The sequence below is a fragment of the Echinops telfairi genome, unplaced genomic scaffold (assembly GCF_000313985.2).
Source record: "Echinops telfairi isolate 266 unplaced genomic scaffold, ASM31398v2 ScPeMD7_23;HRSCAF=83, whole genome shotgun sequence".
Lineage (NCBI taxonomy): Eukaryota > Metazoa > Chordata > Mammalia > Afrosoricida > Tenrecidae > Echinops > Echinops telfairi.
In genome coordinates, this window is record NW_022103920.1 from 51245176 (window position 1) to 51267906 (window position 22731).

The 22731-nt window shown below is 39.8% G+C and overlaps 1 protein-coding gene across 1 annotated transcript in view; it reads right to left on the reverse strand.

The window, feature by feature from the left end:
- Nucleotides 1-22731, reverse strand: part of SEMA3D (semaphorin 3D) — a 244665-nt gene that overhangs the window by 71349 nt on the left and 150585 nt on the right. Inside the window, exons 5-7 of the mRNA XM_004702630.2 lie at nt 18511-18630; nt 6486-6579; nt 2660-2788 (exon numbers count right to left, since the gene is read on the reverse strand). Of these exons, the coding sequence (XP_004702687.1) occupies nt 2660-2788; nt 6486-6579; nt 18511-18630 (343 nt within the window). The remainder of the gene's footprint in view (nt 1-2659; nt 2789-6485; nt 6580-18510; nt 18631-22731) is intronic.

Here is a 22731-nt window from a genome sequence, read left to right on the forward strand (position 1 = left end):
AGCATCATGGAATGCCAGTTTACTAGAACAAAGTGTTCTTGAATTGAGGGAGTACTTTAGTGGAAGCCCAATGTCCATCTTCTACCTCAATACTAAACCTATAAATATATGCACATAGATCTATTTCCCCATCATCATATATAAATATATATATACATGCCTGTATTTAGGCCTGTATAAATACCCTTTGCCTCCTAGTTCTTTTCTCTATTTCCTTTTACTTTCCTCTTGTCCCATTATCATGGTCAACCTTCATTTGGGTTTCAGTAATTCCTCTTGGTTACATTGCCCTTGATCAATCCCTAACAGGCCTCTTACACCCTCCTTGCCACTGATTTTGGATCACTTGTTGTTCCCTTGTCCCTAGGTTGGTTAACACCACTTGCTTTCCCCATCTCCCCTTCTCCCTTGTCCCCCTGGACTCATCAGTCCCATTGTTTTCTCCTCCAGGTTGTTTATCCAGCTGCCAAGCACTTTAAACCACAGAATCATTTAAAACACATTCTATAAGGGTAATGGTCTCATGAACACAACCAAGAAAGTTCTGTTGCCAAATGGGATTACAGCCACAGCATAAAAATGTTAACTTTACAACACATATTTTTGGGGAATTAGCATTCTTTTCATGTAGCACGAACAATGGTGCTCTAGGCACATAGTAGTCCATGTGCTTATTGTTTTGACAATGCTGCAGAGTTCTTTATGGGCATGCCAGTGTAAAACAAAATAAATAAGCTCTTAAAAGAGGGGTAATATGATGTTTATTCATCAGTTTGTTTGTTAATCAATTGCAGGAATGTAATTATATGCTTTATTTTAAAGCCACAGGGAAATCTTTGAACCGAGCTTTGTGATAGGGGAAAACTGGTGTATTTGTAAATCAAGTCATTTCTCAAAGACCTTACAATGCACAAAAAGGTGTGTGTGTGTGTGTGTGTGTGTGTAATCACATAATTGGAGATATTCTTCCGAATTTGTTTTTGCTTTGAAAAAGGTACATTTTGCTCAAAGGACATCATATTGTATAAATAAGTTGGTTTTGCAAGTATTGTAAAGTAACATTTTTGAGGCATTTTTTCTCTGAAGTTTATATTGTCATGGCTTAAATAGCCATTTGAAAGAAATGCCCCTAGACATTGTCATGTTTCCCTCGTCCAAAGTCCAGTGACAGGAATGGGAAACCCTGGCAGCCTTAAAGAGCAGTGTTACATGGGTTTCCATTTAGTGTAGCCGTCATCTATTAATTAGAGAGCATTAGGAACTCATCATAAAATATGACCCTCTCTAAAACTGTGAGACAAAAGAGAAGTCTTCTATTGTTCCCTGAATTCATTAAAGCTACTCACTGGAGTTTTTGAAAATTCTTTGAAAACCCAAAGCATTTTATAACTTATAAACAATACGTGATTATATAAACTAATGTCGTTATAACAATAATGCTTAAAAATATGGATGGACATGTTTTAAGACAAACACATAATCCCTAAATAATGGAATTTAGCATTATAATAAACTCTCTTTCATTTGGGTTAATAAACAGCATTGCTCGGTGGTTGCAAACACAGGACTACTGTCTTGAATTCAAAAGCTCTGTATCTGGATTAAGTTACGTAACCTTTCCATACAGTTTACTACCTCTTGAAAGGAATATAATAGCAGCATATCCCATAGAACTTAGGACAGAGGACACGCTCAGTAAATAACTGTCAATCTATGACCAAAGTGTGCCTGCCCGAGGTCTTGGCCCTTTTAATCATCTCACATAAGTGCCAAAGCTGGGCAACAAAAACAAAAAACAGGTGAACTGGTGTGTTATGGCTTTGGTATTGGTGAAGAATATGGAATATGTTATTGACTGCGAGAGAACAAATAAATTAGGTTTGGAACAAATACAGTCAGAATGTTCCTTAGAAACAAACATGACAAGATCTTGGCTCATTTGCTTTGGACGGACGTCACAAAAACCCCAAAACATGGTCTAGGTAAGGACATCCTGTTTGGTAAATTAGGTCAGGGAAAATGACAGAAACTCCCAGGGAGATGTATGGACACAATAGTCGCACGATGGAATTAAACGTAGCAATGCTTTCAAAAATGGCATAGGACCGGGCAAGTTGACATTCTGTTTTATATGGTGCTGTCATGAGTTAGAACTGACTAGATGTCAAATGACAACACTCCATCATTGCTGTGCACTCACACATCTCTAGAGATGTGTCTGTCCCGCTGGGGTCTGACCTCCAGGGACCCCAGCTGCCACAGAACTGACCCTTGGGGATGCAGCACCACCCTCTCGACTGTTGGGACGATTGAGCACGTGGTTGCAGTCACTGTGCCAATGCATCCCATCGAGGGTCTCCCTCTGCCCTTCTTCTTGAGAATCAGGATGTCCTTTACCAGGGACGGTCCCTAGATAACCTGTCTAAATCACGTGAGACAAAATCCCTCCCTCCTTGCTTCTCCGCAGCACTCTGGCTATCCTCCCTCCAAGCGGAACCCTGTGTCCTGCTGGTGGACATGGCCAGCCTGTGATGTTCTTCCCCAGAGCATACTTCCATTCCGTCTGCTGCGCCACCTCAATTCTCCCGAATCAACTGAGTGAATAATAATGCAGGCTGTTTTTGTTTTTTAATCTATCCAAAGTGAGAAATTCACTCACCGTTGAGCCAGTAGTGCTCCGAGATGTCAGTTCTGATGTAATGGTGGTCGTGAGTCGGCCCCAGGGACCGCGTGAAGGCGGTGTCTTTGCCCAGGAAATCAGACGCGGTTCCAGAGTAGAGGTACTCACCTGGGGAGAAGAGAACTACATAGGACTTCAAAGAGCACAGGGGTGCATCATGCGACTTATAACATGCTAATTTCAGAGCATTAAACCAATGGTGTTTATGGCTTAATATCAGAATCTGTTATTTCAAAAATATCACACTCCGATTAGAAAGATGTGCTATTTGAATAAATCTAATTCAATTAATTTTGGTAAACTAATGATAGACGCTTGAATATAAAAAAGGTCAAAGTCCTCTGAATTCATCGATGCATGCACATGAACTTTACTTCAGACTGATTGTTCTCTTCCTTACACATCATCAGAAGTTCCTCTTTGTAGGAACAGGGAAAACATATTAAACAGCAAATGCCATAATAGGGAGTAGGTTGTGTAATTAGTATTTACTTAACCGATACAACCTCCATGACCACAACTTTTCTTTGCCTAACCGTTGTTGAAAGCAATCTTTCAGCACTGAAGTCATTCTTTATAATTACAACATATTGCATTCCTTGTAGCTAAGCATGTCTCTTTTGATAAACAGGAGTTTCTGAAAAAAAAGGAAAACGTTGCCATTACTGCATACCAAGCTTCTTTGTCTTATTATTTATGTAAAGTTCATGTCTGTGATTTTGAGGGGGTGAGGGAAGGGAGAAGAGAAGAGGAAGCAAAAGAAGGGGAAGGAGAGGAAGAAAGGGGTGAAGATGGTTGGAGGAAGAAGAAAGCAAGGAGGCAGAGAAGAAAAGGAAAAGAAAGAGTGGAGGGAGGCAGAGGAGGGAGGGGGTCAAAGGCAGATGGGACATGGCAGGAGAATGCTGAACTCAGAGGAGATAGGTTACCCCTTTGAGAGTTCAACCTCTGATTAAATCAAGAAAGCTTATAGTCCACTAGTTTGGCTGCACTTGTTGGGGTGCCTTGCGTTGGCTCCTTCTCATAAAAACACTATGGACAAGAGAACAAAACCCCTCCTGCTCCTGTGCTGCTTGAGCCTGTCGTAGCCACTGGGTCAGTCATTCTCACGGAGGGTCTTCCTCCTTTACACGGACTCCACCAGGAAGCTCTGCTTCTCCAGGGACTGGTCTCTGCTGAGAATGTCCAAAGTACCTGAAAAAAAGCTCGCCATCCTTGTGACTAAAGAGCAATCTGGGGGGTTTTCCTTCAAGAGAGATGTGCTTGTTCTCTTTGCAGTGAATGGCAATTTCAGTAGTCCTCCTCAGCACCATAACCAAATGCATCTATTTCTTAAAGCCTTTCTTATTCATTGTCCAGCTATGATTTGCATATGCGGTGATTCGAAATATGGCTTAGGTCAGATGCTGCTGGTCATCAAAGTGATATCTTTGCTATTCAATACTTTAAATAGGTATGATGCATATTTGTCTAACACAATGCACCATTTTATTTCCTGGCTGCTTCCATGAGGGTTGATTGTGGAGCCAAGTCAAGAGAAACCCTTGACAAATCCCTGTCTTCTACATTGGTCGTGATGTTGTCTGCTGGTGCAGTTGCGAGGATTTTTGCTTCCTTTACCCGGAGTTGTAGTCTATGCGGAAGCCTATAGATTTTTACCTTCATCAGTTTGGTTCAAGTCCTCTTTATTACATTTAGGAGCAGCAGAAAGACTACATTCCAAAGAGTATTTACATTTTTAAATTGTAAATATAAAACAAAGATATTGCTTTATTACTGAATCTCAATTTTCCTTAGAAACTTGTCTTTTCAATTCTAAAATTGCATAAGAAGTGCTTATGATACTTTCTAAAGTCTGATTATAGAAATCTAAATATATACTATACTACTATAGATAACCAAATGTAACAAATGACAACAATTAAAAATGAAAGGGGGGCGGTGGAGAGACCAACCTACCCATGTGTATGAGATGAAGATATACAAATGAATAGCACTACTCCCACGCTTTTAAGACCTTCTGCTAAAATATTTTAGATAAATGGCAATAGGTAATTATAGTATTAATTTTAAAAACACAAAAGAACAAACTGAAAACAAGAAATGTGTGGTGATGTGGTTTGGTAAGAATATATGAAGCAAATCATCATTTTGAATTATATGCAATTGCTGATACTTGAATGTCTTGTCAGGACAAATTAGTACATTTCATTCTAATAACTTGATCTCTATTAAGTCACACTTTCTTCTTTGTATTTGAAATTACTTAAGAGATTGCTAGCAGGGGTCATCATTGCCTACAAAATATTGTTTGTTTTATTAGGAGTGTTTCAAACATTAACAGGTCAAAATAGAAAATAATCTTATTTTCTTAGAAAAATGACTGAACATTAGTCATATAAGTTTCAAAAATTGGGAAAACACATACTTTCACTTCAAAGCAAGGTCATTACATCAGGTCCAGCTACCTGAAAATTAAAATGTCATGCCGCTTTGCTCAGATCATCGATCTGACATTCAATGCTAATTTTATTTGTTGTTAGTTGCTCTCTAGTGGCTCCTGGCTCATAATTCCCCTGCGTACCATATATGGAACACAGCCCAAACCAAGAGAAAGATGAGGCTTTCTACTCTCATAAATATTTACACCCAGGGAAACCCACAGGGTCAGTACGGCGCTGCCCACGACTCTGCCCTAAAGGGTCACGATGAGACAGACTCAATAGCATCCATTTCATGGAAGGCCTCCCTCGGCTTTGTTGTGGTGGTGGTTGTTTTCCGGTGCTCCGCTTTACCAAGCATGATGTTTCTCTCCCAGGGCTGCTCCTTCTTAGTGATGCGCAAAGTAGGGTAGATGAAGTCCCGTCATCTTCCTTCCCAAGGAGCATGTTGCTTGTGCTTTTTCCAAGACAGATGTGTTCCTTCTTCTGGCAGTCCGGGGGACAGTCAACATTCTTTACCAGCACCATTATGCAAGGGCATTGATTCTTCGGAGGTGTCTTATTACCTCGCAGATGCCCTACACAGGTATGATTGCAAAGACTACGCATTGCGTCAGGTACACCTTAGTCCTCAGAGTGACATTTTAAAAAGCCTCCTTTAAAGAGGGCTTTGGAGAGTTGAATACAAAGACATGAATACCATAAAGACAAAAAGAGTTCTTATAATCGTTGAAATTCAGAGGTCAAGCCTACATTCCTTAGAAAAGACTTCACGTCACACAGTTTTTACCTAATTTGAACTAGAGAATGGTCTCATAAGAAAATAACTTAAAAGTATACATACTGAGAGAAGAATGAATAAGATAGCAACTAATTTCATACAATTTTAAGTGATCTAAGTAGGAAATAATAATAGTGGGAGAAAAGTGTCATAAGCACTCTATTATCAGTATTCTATATTTCAATTCATTTTGATTCTTACCTTTTGTCTTAAATTTAATTGTTTTGTTCACAATTTAAGCATATTTTATAACCGATTTTGCAAGAGGAATTTCTGAATTTAACTTCTATACTGAGGCAAGTTGTGCTACCTTTTAAAAATCTGAAACATCTAATCTATGAATAAATAAGAATGTGATCATTTACTATAAGAAAATCCATCTAATAAGACACTGCACAGACATCATGATTGTTAGGGTCATATTTCACTGATAAGAATGCCAGATACAAAAATATCTGGAAATAAATATCCAATAGAATGAAAATCCTAAATGACCTTAACTCAATTAAAAAGTGTGGTTTAATTTACTCACACTTTCTCAGAAAACCACTTGCAGTTAAGAACTGCCTAGCAGCGTTGCTCTTACCTGTCATTACTGAAGCAAAAGGTTGCTGGGGATCAAAAGGACATTTCAGTCTGCCAGACTCCAAATTGTGTGTGTCTAGTTTGAACGTAACTTCCTGTTATAAGAAATATCAACACAAGTGAGATTAAAAAATATCAGAGGCAGCGAAAACATAGGAGATAAGAGTTAAATTCAAACTAATGAACTCAATTAAACCTGATTTAGCATATAGCACACACAACACACTGGGATCCTTAATTCTTCAGCAAATGTTATTTCTGGCAAGGTTCAATCCCCAAGTTTGCTCTATTTTACTTAGAGTGGTAATGTTAACATTAAATGACATTTTCAATTAGATGTAGTACTATACTCATGAATTAAATTAGTCTGAACCATAATTTTTAGCAAAGTAACCATCAAAGTATTCATAGTATATAAGTATACATTGAAATACACATATTTCTTAAGCCTAATTATTGAGTCGAACACAACTAATTCCTATTTGAAAAAAATTATGATCATAATTATAAGATTTATAATGATTATGGCCCATCTGCCTATGCATATGTGACTATACTATATCATTTAAACCTTATAATATTTTGGTATTCTAGTGGCATAAAAGTGTTCAAGGCAGGAATTTCATCTCCAGAACTGTTGATGAATGTTGTAAAACAATAAAACAAGACACCACATTGCAGTGCTTTTACTATTGTGAACACACTGTACATAGTTTTGTTGTTGTTGAAGTGCTGTGCAATTGGCTTTGATTCATACTGACCCTCTGTACAATAAAACACCACCCAGGTCTGCACCGTTCTCACATTGCTGTGAGAACAAAGTTTGAGCCCATACTTGCAGCCATCGTGTCAATCCATCTTGTGAAGGGTCTTTATCTTCTTTTCTGCCCATCTCTGAAGCATGATGTCCTTCTCCAATGGTTGGTCCTTACTGATCACATGCCCAAAGTACATGAGACAAAGCCTGGCCATCCCCATCTCTAAAGCTAATTCTGACTGAACTTCTTCCAAGACAGATGTATGCTGTCTTTGGGAAATTCGTAACATCTAATGCCATAACTCAATTTTTCTGCAATCTACTGTATTCACTGTCCAACTTTCAAGTGAAGATAAATGGATTGAAAATATGCCTTGAGTGAGACAGAACTTAGCGTTCAAAGTGACATGTCTGATTTGTAACACTTTTGAAGGATTTCAAGGCAGATTTGTCAAACACAAACATGTTTGAGTTCTTGAATACAATTTCATGATATTTGATTGTGGATCCAAGTAAAGTGAAATATTAAAATAGTCAGCCTCTCCTTTATCCTGATATTGCTTTCTGTTCGAATTTTAAGGACTTCTTGATGAAGTGTACTCCATATTGGAGGCCGTAGCATTTCCTTAATATTCAGCAATAAGTGCTTCACGTTACCTGTCCTTCCAGCAAGCAAAGTTGTGTTATCTGAATATCATAAGTTGTTACCAAACCATCTTCCAATTCTGCTGCCACAGCCTTCTTCACATAGGGCAGCTTCTCAGATCACGGACTCAGCATAAAGGATGCATAGGTCAGGTTAGAGAATATAGTCCTGCCACACACTTTTCCTTTACTTTGTTCTGTTACGATGGCTGCCTCTTGTTCCAGGTATAGGTTCCTCAGGATCACAATGAAGTGATCTGAAATTCCCATTCCTCTCAATCTTATCCATAGTTTTGTTTAATGATCCACGCAGTTGGATATGCCTTTGCAGAGTCAATAGACAGAAATGAACATATTCCTTGTGCTCTCTTCTTTCAGTCAGGCTCCACCTGGTGTCAGCCATGATACCCCTTGTGCTACCTTCTCTTCTGAATCCTGATTGAATTTTTGGCAGCTTACTCTTGGTGTGTAGATGTAATCTTTTTCTTTTTCTTTTTTTTTAATCTTCAGAAAAACTTACCTTGCATGTGATATTGTTGGACAGTATCTGCATTCTCCTGGATCACCTTCTGTTTTTGAAAGGGAACAAATATGCATGTCTTCTAGTTGGTTGTCTGGGCTGATTTTTCAAATGGCTTGAGCAGTTCCAACATTGCATCTGCTTGCTTAAACATCTCAATTTGCATTCTGTCTTCTTGGGGCCTTGTTTCTTGTCATTATCTTCAGTATCATTGGATTTCTTCATTCGCTACAATTTTTTAAATTGTATGATACCTCCTAAAATGGTTGAATGGTGATCAATTGTTATTAGTACAGTGACTCTGTATATATTCCTTCCATATTATTTTGAAGCTTCCTATAACTCATTTGGCTATAACTATAACAACATTTGGCTTATAGAACTTTTAAATAATACTATACTTTGTCTTCCCAAGTTGCCTTTGAAGCTTTCTGTTCAGCTCTTTTAATTTATCATTTCTTCTTTCTTTAGCTGCTTACTATACATGTAAGTTTGAGAGACTCTTCTGCCATGGACTATGATCTATTCATTCCATCTGACCTGTCTTCACATAGATGTCTTAATGGCACAATTCTCCTGATCTTTGGTCACATGAATGCATCAACGCTACCCTTGAGACAATCTCTAAATTCAGGTGGGATAATCCAGCATTGCACTTGGGCTCGCTTGAGCCTGTTTTCATTTTCTTCAGCTTTAATTTGAACTTTCCTCAGACTAATCGACGGTCTGTTCCACAGTCAGCCACTGGTTGGTTCTGACAAATGAGAGTGAGCTTTGTCAGCCTGTGTTTTTAAAATGCAGATGATTTTATTTCTGTGCAATCTATCAAGGTCCCCTTGTAGAGTCAGCGTTTATGTTGTTGAAAAAAGGTAGCTGAATTTGATAAATTGTCAGGGTTACAAAATTCCATTATCAAATTCCCAGCATCCTTTCTATCACCAAGGCCACACTTTCCAACTGCTGAGCTTTTCCCCTTAACATTTGCATGGCAATCATCCATAATTATTAATTCATCTTTATTGAATATTTGATCAATTTCAGACTGCAGAATTTTGTAAAAATCTTCAATTTCTTCATCTTTAGAATGGTCCATAAACATGAATAATAGTCATATTAACTGGTCTTCCTTGTAGGTGTGTAGCTATCATCCTCTCATTGAAAGCATTTCAGTGTACGTCTTGAAATGTTCTTCATAACAACAGATATAGCACAATTCATATTCAATTTTTACACTCCTGGTGTAGTAGATCATTTGGCTGTGATTCAAAATAGCCTGTGGTAGCTATAATCCTTTGTCAATTTGAGGATTAAGAGTGTAGGGGTGGACTCTAGCTTGCCAATCAGATCATAGTCTATGAGGCCTCTGTGTGGGCATGTCCTTTTCCTGAGAATTCTGGGAAATCCAGTACTTCCTCCTTGGAGGCGGGAGACACCTCTCTCTCTGACACACCCTGGGAGACATAGCAGCTGACAAGACACATGGACCCACCATGATGCAGAGACCCCTGCAAGCGCTGAGATGTTTCCAATACACTAGATCCAAAGACTTTCTACCCTCTGGCCTGTGATCTTCTACATCCGGCATCATTGCATGTGCTTCATGAGTCTGAAGAGGACTTTATAGATTGGTATCAGGCATATGGGCTAATATCAGACGTATGGACTTGATCTGGACTGGGATGGGATATTTTCTCAATGTTCAATAGCTCTTTCTTACACACATGTGTGTCCATGGATTTGTTTCTCTAGTCTACCCAGACTAACACATAGTCGAATGCCAGCATATTTCAGTTCATTAATGCCTAGGAAAAGATCAATAAGTGTAAAATAAAATTACATTTAATTTTCTACCAATATCAATTTTCTAGATTTGTACTCTGTACATTTTATGAGCCAACTATTAATAGATGACTTCATTTACTTCGTCTACTTTTGAGTGTGTCAGTTCGTTGTATTGTGGTGGTTTACATGCTGCTATGATGTTGGAAGCAATGGCACTGGTGCTTCACATACCAGTACACTCACTCTGGCTCCCAGGTTTCAGTGGAGATTCCTACTAAATAGACTAGGCCGGACCTTGCAACGTCATTGTAAAAATCTTGGAGAGTGAAAACCATATGAATAGGTTTGCAATACTCTCTGAGATAGTGCTGAGAGACATGGCCCTCAGACTGGAGGACATCAAAACATGACTAGGGAAGAGATGCCTCCTTAAAGCAAAAACAAAACAAAACAAAACATATTGAGTCTATTTAGACTTATAACAATCCTACATAGGCTTCAGAAACGGTAAATATTTATAAGAGCAGACAGCTTTATTTTTCTCTTGCCGAGCCTGCTCTTGGTTTAAACCACCACTTTGTGGTTAGCAGCCTAATAAGGTAACACACAGAACCATGGGGACTCCGGAGCACACACTGTCAGAGAAACTCAGAATGATAGACATTCTCCTTAGATGGGGGTAGCTACAACGCTACAAGAGAGGGCCGGTGCAACAATTTTAAAAAAAGATAATTCAGAGCTATTTGTGTAGACAGCAAGCGATGAAACAAGAGATGCTAGAGGAAATATAATTATTTGGCATATTATGTTGTAATATCAGATATTTTGATGAAGATAGATAGCATTACTCTGTTTAAGTTGTATTGTGTCCCCTAAAACTGATATCTGTTTAACACCTAACATGTATGCACATGGTTATAATCCAATTTGTGAATGGACTGTTTTGCGTGTGAATGAGAGATGTGGTGTAGGATGTGTTTCGAGTCAAGCTCTTACACAGGCAGGAGCCATTAAGGCAGCAGCAAGGGGAGAGGGTAGATGCCTGTCACGTGAGGCTCTCCAAGTAGACAAGGGGTAACACCTTCGTCCAGAGCCAACACCAAAGCCTTTCTGTAGAGCTGGCCCCCTGAATTCAGATGTTTAGCCTCTTAAATTTTGAGAAAATGCATGTGTTTATTAAAGTCACCACCTTATGGTATTTCTGGTATAGCAGTACTTGATAACTAAGACATTTGGTACAATGATTGGACGTTGCTCTAATAGATAGCTAGAAATGTGGAAGCCTTATTGTAATTGGATAATGGACCAAGACTAGAAGAGTTTAAAGTGCCTAACTGAGCCCTGGTGGTGACATGGTTAAGCACTTGGTTGATGACTAAAAGTTCAGTGGTTCAAACCTACCAACTGTTCTCTGGGAGAAAGATGTACTGGTTTATTTCTTTATGGACTAAGCCTTGGAAACACTATGGGGCCGTTTTCCTCTGTCCTATAGTTTCCCGGAGTCAGATTGAACTTGATGGCAGCGGGTTTTGGTTTGGTAATAAATGCTTAGATCATTTTGAAGAGACTTTTGGTAGACTTATGGACATCTAAGGCAATTTTGGTGAGAGCTCAGAAGGAAGTGAGTACATGCTTAGAGAAAGTCTGACGCGTATTAAAGAATACATATAGTGCCAGAAACAGAATGTCGCCAGAAATGTGTTAAATGTGCATCTGATGAGGCTTGAAAGGTAAATGATGAATATGATGGGGGAAGAGTGATTCTTTTATACAGGCAAAATATTGCCTTAATTATAGTTAAATGTTTGATGGAAGGTAGAACTTTTAAGTGAAGAACTTGGAATATTTAGCTGAGGGACTTTCTAAGCAAGATGTTACAGGAAAACTCATGGTCTCTCAGTGCTGCTTATAGTAAAATGCTGGAGGAAAGATGGACCTCATAATGAATTATGTAAAACAGAAACAAAATGTAAAGGTATGGAAAATCTGTTGTACAAACAAAGGACATGTGTTCTAGAGTTTTCACCAAGAACGTGATTGTGCAAACGACTGTCAAAGAGACGAAGCTTGTGACTGAGGGATCTAACAGAAAACCCATCAAGTTAGACCGAATGAAAACAAAGAAAGCTGGGTGCCTCTGGGATTCTACCATCAGGGTGCAGGACAAAGGAGCTGCATCTGTGGTGCCCCACGACAGGAAGAGCAGCATCCTGAGAGCGGTGCGTGACTCAGAACGGTTGGAAGGATTATGGGAAGCAAGGCTTCATTGATTTCAAAGGACAGCATCACGGCATTCTGAATTTCAAAGGGACATTTCACGGCTTCACAGATGAAGACTAATTTTGCCCAGCATGAAATAATCCCCAAAGCATGAACCATATTTGATAGAGATGATTCAGAAGATGCGATTTGGGGCTTAGAGTTGATTTAAGACTTTTGAGGGGATCTGATGGAGTGAATGTGTTTTGTATAGGGGAAGAACATGACTTGAGGGTGAGCAAAGGGTGGAAAGTTATGTATTGAATACCAAAGCCAAACCCACGGGCAGCAAGTCAATTCTGTCTCATAGCCACCCTCTGTTGTATCACTCAATAGAAACCAAACTTGTTGTAAATCCTGACTTCCATGCCTGTGGTAACAATCTCATTTCAGAAAGGGTGACTTTTATTATGTTCATGATCTGGGGTTAGTGCGAATTGCTGTTTTGATTCAATCTTTTACAAGATAGAAAAGGAGCAAACTAAGGAAGCAGAGATGAGAGGAGGGGCGAGTCCATGCACTTGAAGATTACCAAGAAGCCACGCAATAAGCACCTTCCACTGGAGCAATGGTTCTCAACCTCCGTCACGCTGCGACCCTTTCGGACAGTTCTTCATGTTTTGGTGACCCCCCCAATTATAAAATTATTTTCGTTGTTACTTTATAACTGAGATATTGCTACTGTTATGAATCGGGTCATTTGCTCCCCTAAGGGGTTGCGATCCACAGGTCGAGAACCGCTGCATTAGAACCTCCAGAGCTAAAACCTCCTCCCTCCAGCCGGTTTCCTGAATTGAGACTTCTAGACTCTTCAATGGTGAGAAAAGAAATCCGCTTGTTAAATCTACCCATTTGTGATATTTCTCTTCTAGTAGCAGATAAGTAAGACAATATCTTTTAAAAATAGTAACTGCAATGCAAAGTGCTCGGTTAGGAATTGCTATTCCTGACTTTTAATATTGACAACAACATGAAAAATAATATTCTGCTGCGATCAAGTTGATGCGGAATCACAGTGACCCCACAGTCCCTCTAGAATGAAGTAGACCTGTGCCCCGAAGTCCCCAAGGCCACAATGCACACTGACGTGCACCACCACATCCTTGTGCCGCAGCAGCATCTTTGGGCTTCAAACTGCCCATGCTCAGATTCGTAGCTGGCAGTTCAACCCTGTGCCTCCAGGGCTTCTAGTGATCATGCAACTCTCTGTGCCACAGAGGATATACTAACTCATGGGGACCCTAGAACACAGGGTAGAAGGACCCGCTGTGGACTTTTGAGACTGTAAATATTTGCAGGAGTAGAAAGCCTCTTTTTTCACACAGGGAGAGACTGGTGGTTTGGAACTGCTGACCTTGTGGTGAGCATCCCAAAATATAACTCACTATGCTATCAGCACCTCTTCCTCGTAATAATAAACCGAAAATCCAAACTCAGTGCCATCAAGATGATGCCAACTCAGAGCAGCCCTGGAGGACCAGGTAGAACATCCCCTGTGAGTTTCCCAAACTTTAACTCTTTACAGGAGTAAAAAGCCTCATTCCTCTCTTGCTGAGAAGCTAGTGGCTTCAAACTGCTGACCCTCTGCTTAGCAGCCCAACTTGTAACAATGATCCCATAGTACTTATCAATTAATTAATATAACACATAGCAGGCATGAACCATGTGCTAAGAACTTTATACCCATTGTCTGATTAAATTCTTACCACAAGCCTATGATCTTTAACCCTCTAGCTAAAGAATTTCCAACATGTGGAGTTAAAATGTGTCAAAGATCATTTATAGAATCACCTTGACCTTCAATATTGAAGTCCAAGTAAGTGTAGTTATATATGAGGACAGAGCTAAATGAAGGGGGGGGCGGAATACCCTACACACGGTGGCTCCATGTTTAAAGTATTATTAAGAGTATACTATTCTGCACAGTCAAATAAGCTGGTTTACTAATAGGCCTATAATGGATATTATAAAGGGAAAGGAAATTTAAATCTTGGCTCCCCCCAAAGAAATAATAAAATGTTTGGGAGAGGGGAGAGGGGCCAAATTTAAGGGAGAATGGCATAGTGTGTGTACAGGTATTACATAAACTATTACAACTGTCTAGACATTTGTTTTCAAGTGCAACATTTCACTAAATTCTCAAGATAAGCCCAGCACTGGTATTTGTGGAGGTTGAAGACAGACTCTCTCTCACAATCTCCTGGAGGAGGGAGGCAACAAGAAAGTAAGTTTGTGTTAGTCAATGTCAAGGGCACCAGTGGAAAATGACGTAAGGAATAATGGACAATTAATTACATTTCCTGACATGAACTGACTGAATCTTTGTTGTGAGATAATTTCAGTTTTGTAAGATTTTCCCTTGAGTTTTTGAGTCTAAACAATTATTCATCAAAGCCCCTGCATCTGAATGGCATACCCAGAAACATATTTGCAGAAGTGAAGAGATGAGTAAATAAGAAGGAAAGTAAATGAACTCTTCATCATAACAAGGATTTGGCAATTATTAAAATATCAAATTCATTACAAGATGTAATTTCCAGCAGCAGAGAGCCCAGGGGAAAGAATATAGGTCCAAATTGTTAAGCGTTTTTAGTTGTTATCACCCAGTTCCAATATTGCGGTTTATATCTATATTTATATATTACAGATTTTATTTTACAGATTACATATATACATAAAAAAATACCCAAACCAAACTCACTGCCATCAAGCCCATGAGAGGCCATTGGACAGAGAAGAAGTGCCCCTGTGGGTTTGCAGGCGGTAACTCTCCTGGAGTAGAAAGCCCGCCTTCCTCCTCCAGAGAGGCTGATGGTTTGGAAGCGCTGACACATCGCCACTACACCGCCTGAGCTCCCATCCCTACCAATGTTGCTCTCTGTAGAGATCCACCCCTGTGCAAGATAAACATCTGTGGCTGTATTTATGTGCACGGATCTATATGTATGTACATGCATGTAACTATACTATGGATAGCAGGCTCTATTCTAAAGTCTATATATAACATGACTATGTGAGGTAGCTACTATTAATACTATATAATCCCTTCATGAAGTATCAGAACCTTACAAAGTATATGTAGTGTACAGAGGGTATGATTTTGCTAAGTTACTGGAGCCAGAATTCACATTCTAGCTCTCTGTGCTCAAACTGGTATCAGAAATGATTTATAGGAGCCCTGGCTTATCTTCAATATCCCAGAGGCAATGGCCCACCTGACACGGCCTACTACACACCTCTCCAATGGAGACACAAAATGAAACTCACTATCTTGCCCCCGAACTTGTTGCTATTTTCCTCTCAATAAATAATACCATTTTTCAACTCCCTGCCCAAATCAGAAGTCTGGGATTCATCCTTTGCTGTCTCCTCTGTCTTCCTCTCGCCCAGCCACAGTAAATAGCCATCCCTGGGATGCTCCCATGTCCCCCTTTCCCCTGCATCCCTTTTACACATGCAGTTCCCTCTCCCCAGTAAACTAATTGCAACACTCTCTGAAAGTTTCTGAGAATAAAAACGCAAAAGGAAATCTCTTTCTCTCCCTCTCCTCCTGCCTCCTCTGTCCACCTCTCTTCCCCTCCTGCAGGGCCATGGAGTCAGTCCATTCAAACTTGGTGACCCTCTAGGGCAGGGTAGAACTACCCCTTAGGGTTCGGAGACTGTAACTCTTTATAGGAGTAGAAAGCTTCATCTTTCCTCCTCGGGGTGGCTGTGGTTTCCAACTGTGGTTAGCAGCCCAAGGTGTGAGCCACTACTTCGCCAGGGCCCTGTGAAAGAAGTGAACAACCTTCAAAGAGGGTTGTCATGCAATTACCTGGTCTCTTGGCCAGCTAAAATGTACAGGGCTCAGTACTCCAGGTCGCTTGCAATTCTGTTATTCATAGAACTCGTAAATTTGACTGCCTCGGGGATTCCTGACAGCCCCAAACTAAGTAATTAATTCCATCTAAACTCCCTTTCAGAACTTACAGAGCCATGGAACATTCCGTGCCTCCCTCAGCAGATTTGAGTTTGGCCTTTAGCCTTAGACCTCAAACACATCCAAGCTATGGGCTTTCCCACATAAAGGAAACCTGCGTTACGAGAGCGCCTTCCCGATGAGCAGCTGAGCACTTTAGTCTCTGCAACACCAAGGCTCCTTCTGTTATGAGTTAGTGTAATATATTACTCTTCATCGCAACTAGGCAGGAGACCGTTACACCACGCACAAGGAATGATGAATTCAAGTTGGCAAGTCTCCTAGCAGCTCCGAGATTTGATTATATGAGCTGCCGTGGTTTTAAACAGTTGAATCTGAGCTGGTGATACACGTGGATTAGAAAGAACAATGAATCAATCTACTGTTGTGGGCTTGATTTCGGCACGAATCCGTTAAACCAATGTAAAGAAACCTATTTCATAAGTCCAGGCTTTACTTTCTAACACAGCCAGTGATCCTGCAAACAGATGTGACTGTTCATAGAAAAGGTGTGTATGTCTTTACACATGTATACGTATAGCTGCATCTATAAACACATATGTACATATTGACTGGAAACCAGCCACAGCTCTGCGGGAGAAAGACTGGGCTCTCCACTCCCATAAGCAGTCACAGTCACGGAAACCCGAGGGGTCGCTGTGAGTTAGCATTGACTCAATGGCAGTGAGTTTGATATTTTACACACACACACACACACACACACACACACACACACACACACGATGGCAATGCAACCCATCAAGGCACTTATTTATAGAAACAATTTACAGCACATATTCTAAAGCTGAGTTCAACATGCTTCCTCTGGAAATTGCTATTTCAAGTCTGCTAAATAGCTTTATTGGTTGGGTGATTTTAATTCCACCAAGACACAATTTTTTGGTGACATGAAATTGGGGACTATGATGGTACTTGCATCTTTAGGGTGCTGTGGAATTCCGAGGAAAAAAGGAAATCCATAAAGGACATAGCACAGTTTCTGCCACACATGAAAAAGGCACTCGAAGGGGTTAGTAAAGATCAGCATCTGCATGTTTCCCATTTATTAAAACGTTCACTGACGTCTGGAATCAGTTACTGTTAATTAATGTAGCCCTTATTTCCACAAAGTCAATTTGGCCCAAAATAAACAATGAATTCCCACTGCTACTACTTATCAATACGCATTACAAAAAAACATTTAGATGTATCGTATCTTTGTTTACACAATCGCACAGATGCTAAACATGTTTGCTTTGTTGCATTGGGACAATAAAACTCTTTAGGAAATGCATATCTTTTGACCAATAGCAATATTTTATGTAGAATTAGTTACAAAGGAAATTCCAGGGGAAATGCAGACTTATATTTAGTAGATAGATAAAAGCAAGGGCTTTCACCATTTAAATATATTAATGTTGGTCATATAAGTAAAAAAAATAATTTAAAGTGATTTGCTCAAAAAAGAATCTAATTAAGTTGACAATCCATAAAAAAATTAAGAACATGAATATTAAGAATTGAATGGTGAAAAAAAAAAGGAATTGAGTAGTGTGTCCCCAAAAGATATATTGATATCTTCACCCAGAATAATCACAAATAATCCAAATGTGACATTATTTGAAAATAGGGTTTTGACGATGTTGTCAGCTAGGTTTGAATGATGTCATGCTACAGTAAGGGTGCTGCCAATCCTATTTGGTATCTCTAGAAAAGAAGACGAGATTCACAGAGACAGGGAACCAGGGCAAGGATGTCAGGTGATGCTGCACCTGACAGAAAGGACTATTGGAGGTTATCAAAAGCTAAGAGACAAACATAAAACAGTTGCTTTTTAGAGTCATCTGAAGGTGTCAACAAAACCCATAGTGTGATTTGGACTTCTTGTGAGAAAATGAACTTGTGTTCCTATGAATCACCCAATTTCTGATATTTTAATACAGTAACCCTAGAAAACGAATACAAGATGTTCTTATACAATTCATAAATAATATGATTCAACCCTCAGACTCAAATCTGCCTATTTTATGTTGCAAAATGCTCCTGGCCGTAAGGAACACGGTGCTACAATAGATCATGGTTTTCATACTCCTCCATTATCTTACCTCCTTGTAGACTCCAAGGTCAACATAGCCACAGATGGGGTGGAAGGCTCCGGTCCCACACACATAAACGTGTGTCTTGTTATACGGCTGAAGTACTCGGATGAAATTTGCACATTCTGTCTATTGGACATTTAAAAAAGTAGAATTAGCACACAATTCAGCTTGTTGCAAAGTTATCACTCATACTACCTGTTTTCTAACTAGAGAGCGCTTCAAAAATAAGAGCAACATTTAATACCTCACTTAGCAAAGGAGGTAAGACAAATATAGAAATGGAAGAGGAGAGGACTGGCTCTAAGGCTTCTTAAGTTACAACGTATCTCAAGTAATCAGAGTGACGTACTGTGAAAACCTCTCTAATAATATTAAAGTTGTTGCTGCTGTTGCTATTTGGTTATAATTCAGAATCAGGAATCATTCAGGACACGGGTCTTCACTCAGATACATGCCTCTCCCAGACCCTTGGCCTCTGGGTCCCTTGAGTCTCTTCAACCAGACTAACCATTGTGCTGCTCAGGGCAGGGTTACAAAGCTCTTTAGATTCCCAAATAAGTGCCATTATGCACCCCCACTCCTCCAACACGCCTCCTTCTGAGAGAGTACTCAGCTTGCTCACTTTGTGTATTGGTATTTCAGGGATCCCACTTCACCAGCAAGGTTCTTGATGGAAGGTGCTCCGCTTTCCCACTTTGTGAGCCAGGGAATCCGCTGAGCCATCTTTTGCCAGTCTCCTGGTTCTACTGCCTCTGCTTCTTGCTGTGTCTGTCCCCAGTGCTAGTCCTCTCGCCAGGAGGTCTCAGCAGAGAGAGCCTGGATACAAAGGACTCTTGGTGGTAATGAGGGGTCCCCTGCCTATCTCTAAAATGCAATTATAGCCTAGTGGGATGAAAAAAAAAGGGAGAAGTCTTGTCTTTAGGGTTCCATACACCTTCTTTGCACGATTAGCAAGGTACCCAATCTCCTAGGTGGGTAACAAGCACCTCAGATAATGGGGAGTTTTGTCTTATGTACTTTGACATATTATCAAAAGGGATAGGTCCCTGGAGAGGTACTTCAGGATTAGAATGGTGGAGGGAGATGGGAAAAGAGCAGCCCTCCGAGATTGACTGGCACAGTACCCCAACAACAGGATCCAATGCGGCAACAATGAAAAAGGCTCAGGTAATTCATATTCTGTTGTTGATTGGATTACTTGGATTTGGAATGCCTTAAAGGCACAAAACAACGGGAGCATTATTTTCAAATATTGCACAGTCCTTAAGATTCAGATTAATTCCTTTTTCTTTCCAGAGCCTCCTCATTTCTCACAAGAAGATATTTGACAACAAGTTTGAAATTTTAAGAGATTCTTACAATACCTGCTTTTTTGGTGTATAGCCCCATGGCTAAAGTATTTGTTAAACTCTCTTTTTTATATGTTAATTATTTTTTGTTCTTTTTACTAACAATATATGATTCTCTAGTTTTCAGTGCATTCATTCTAGTAATTATATTTTTTTCAGCAAGAAAAGTGTTCAATCTTTACATAATTTTGAAAGTGATTTCTTAACCGAGGCTTCCTGATTCCTGTTTATAAAGGCCCCTGAGAGAAGAGTGGGCGGAATACTCTTTTACTCTAGATTGGTTGCACCCAAAAAGAGAGAAGTACTTACTAAGAAAGAGGGGAAACCTATTTGACCCCTGGGATTCTAAGAAAATGTCCAGTTTTTCCTCTGCCTGAGTGTCCCTGGGCTCCTCACCAGACAGAATGGTGGAATTATTAAAAGAATGATACATTAAGAAGAAGAAAAGACAAGAGGGTGGTTTTTAGACTTAAAAGGCTTTTACAAAGACAGACAGTGACCTAACAGATAGAATTGTTCTGCGGATTAAATGAAATAACATAACAATATTGCTTATCCCTCGTTTTGCTCTATGTAAAACGTTACTGTCCCAGTGCCTACTCTGGCTCTATAGGACAGAATTCCTAGTTCCCAGCTTCAGGCATGCAACTAGTTTGGCCATTTTATGTTCCAAGAATGTGCAGAGGAAATACGGTCGGGCAGTGAAGATAAGAGAAACCCAGGGGGACCAGAGACGTCAGGGTAAGTTTAAAGAAGCTCCAGGAGATGAAATGGCACAGCGGCTGCCACACAGGGCTCACACAGAACCACTGTGAGGATGGCTGGGAACTGGGGAGGTGTTCCTTCTGTTGTACAGAAGGCCTACCTGGGTCAGAATGAGCTGGATGGCATCCAGCAACAATAACAACATCGGAGGAAAATGCCACACTGAACTTAGCATTCTGCATCATCTTTATACACAGAGCAATGGCTTGAGATTGTTGGGAAGCACAGCATCCCTCCCCTAGCTGCGCAGGATGAGGACATTTTCTCATCTGGGAGGAAAACTCAGTACCTAACAGAAGCACGGTCACTACTCTTAGGTGCTTAGGTTGTATGTGGCAAAAGAATGTCCCATCTAAGTATGTAGAAATCACGTGGCAGGCATTTCCATTACTCTGAGTGTTTTTCAAATGCTTATTTTTCATGTTTATTATATGAAAACTCATCCAGACCAGACTCACAGCCCTGAGTCATGACCTCAAAGGATGGAGTAGAACTGCCTGTATGAATTTCTGAGACCGTAACTCTTTATGGGAGTAAACATTCCATCCTGATGATTTGGGTCAAATTATGGAAATAGAGTACTATCAGAAAATTCAAAAGATGGTTTCACCTCTATTGTGGGTAAATTTAATATTCTTCAACCATTATTTTGCTTGTTATATCTCACTGGGGGCTAACTCATGATATTCACTTAAAAATGAGATCCACATAAGGAGCATTGCTCAGGGAGTGCAGAAGCCCACAGACATGGATAGAATGGGGTGGAATTGACTTACTGCCATTTATTTAATCATTTTTTGAAATAGTTCAGCTTTACAAATCGTCATTGAATTTAATGGGTCATTTCAACAAGATTCTGAAGGAAACATTTGTAAAAAGAAATAAAACAACTCCTTTTTCACATTGTAAATGACAAGATCAGGGACTATGTAAGACACAATATTGTTTTAAAAAGCAAATAAACTGCAAATAAGCCCCATAGGAGTTTAAAGGCTGTAATGTTAGTCATCACAAAGAAAAAACTCTGAGTAATACCTGAAGCACTCTGTTCTCTACGATGCCAAGGCTCTTCTTTGGTGAGATGTAGTCTAGCTTTCGATATGCCATTCCCTTCTGCTGCTAAGACTAGGTTGAATGTGCAAGTGAGAACCAAGTTGTAAGGCCTCCGTCAAAAAGAGGGCATCTTCCTTTAAATTGTGTCTGACACTTACATTTTAACTAAACAACCCAAGATACAAAAGCTTTCAATGGTGGCTCTCCTTTTGACTTTTAATTTCACTTGTAAAGTCTCAAAGACTTTATGTTGCTTTTCTTTTACCTTGCTCCCCGCCTTTCCCCTTCTCCACCCCATTTTTCCCTACATGGGTTCTAAGTTTTACTTAAGTAGCATGAGCAAAAATTAACTTGATTTAATTCAGTTAGAGAATTAATGGTAGCATGAGTTTGTGAGGCATGGGGAAATATAACAGCAAGACAGAGTTTTTGACTCTCCTGGAAAGTTAAAAAGCTAGCTAATTCATTAGCTAGTGCTCACAATGGCAAGGGTGATTGAATGTGTTTAAACTATCCAATGAGTGATATATTCAACTATGGGGAAAGTATTGAATTCTTTTCTCATGCCTTCTCTCATTGCTCCAATCTACACTCTCCCCACCCCTTTGGAAGAGAGAAGATCAAGAGAGATCCAAATTAAAGCATCAAATTTTCAATGACCTCAAAGCATATTATCTGTTGCTGTCAAGTCGGTTCTTACTCATCATGCCCTTGCAGGACAGAGAAGATCTGCCCCCTAGACTGTAACAGGCTGAAATCTTTGCAGCCACCACCTGCAATATCTTCCTTAGGGCGCGCTGATGGACTCGACAACACGTGTTTCAGTAGCAGCCAAGAACTTGACAGGAGTGTCCCAGGACTCCTTCCAGTAATATTAGCAACTCAGAATTGTACCTCTCTGATAGACACATAGATTTATAAGTAACTGCTAAAATAAAACAAATATAAAGCTATAGTAAAGCTTGGAAAAGTACCCTTTATTAGTGCCTATATTAACATATAGGACTTTAGTTTCTCCCTGAAAAAATATCAGCGAAACAGAACTTGTAATTCTCTAAAC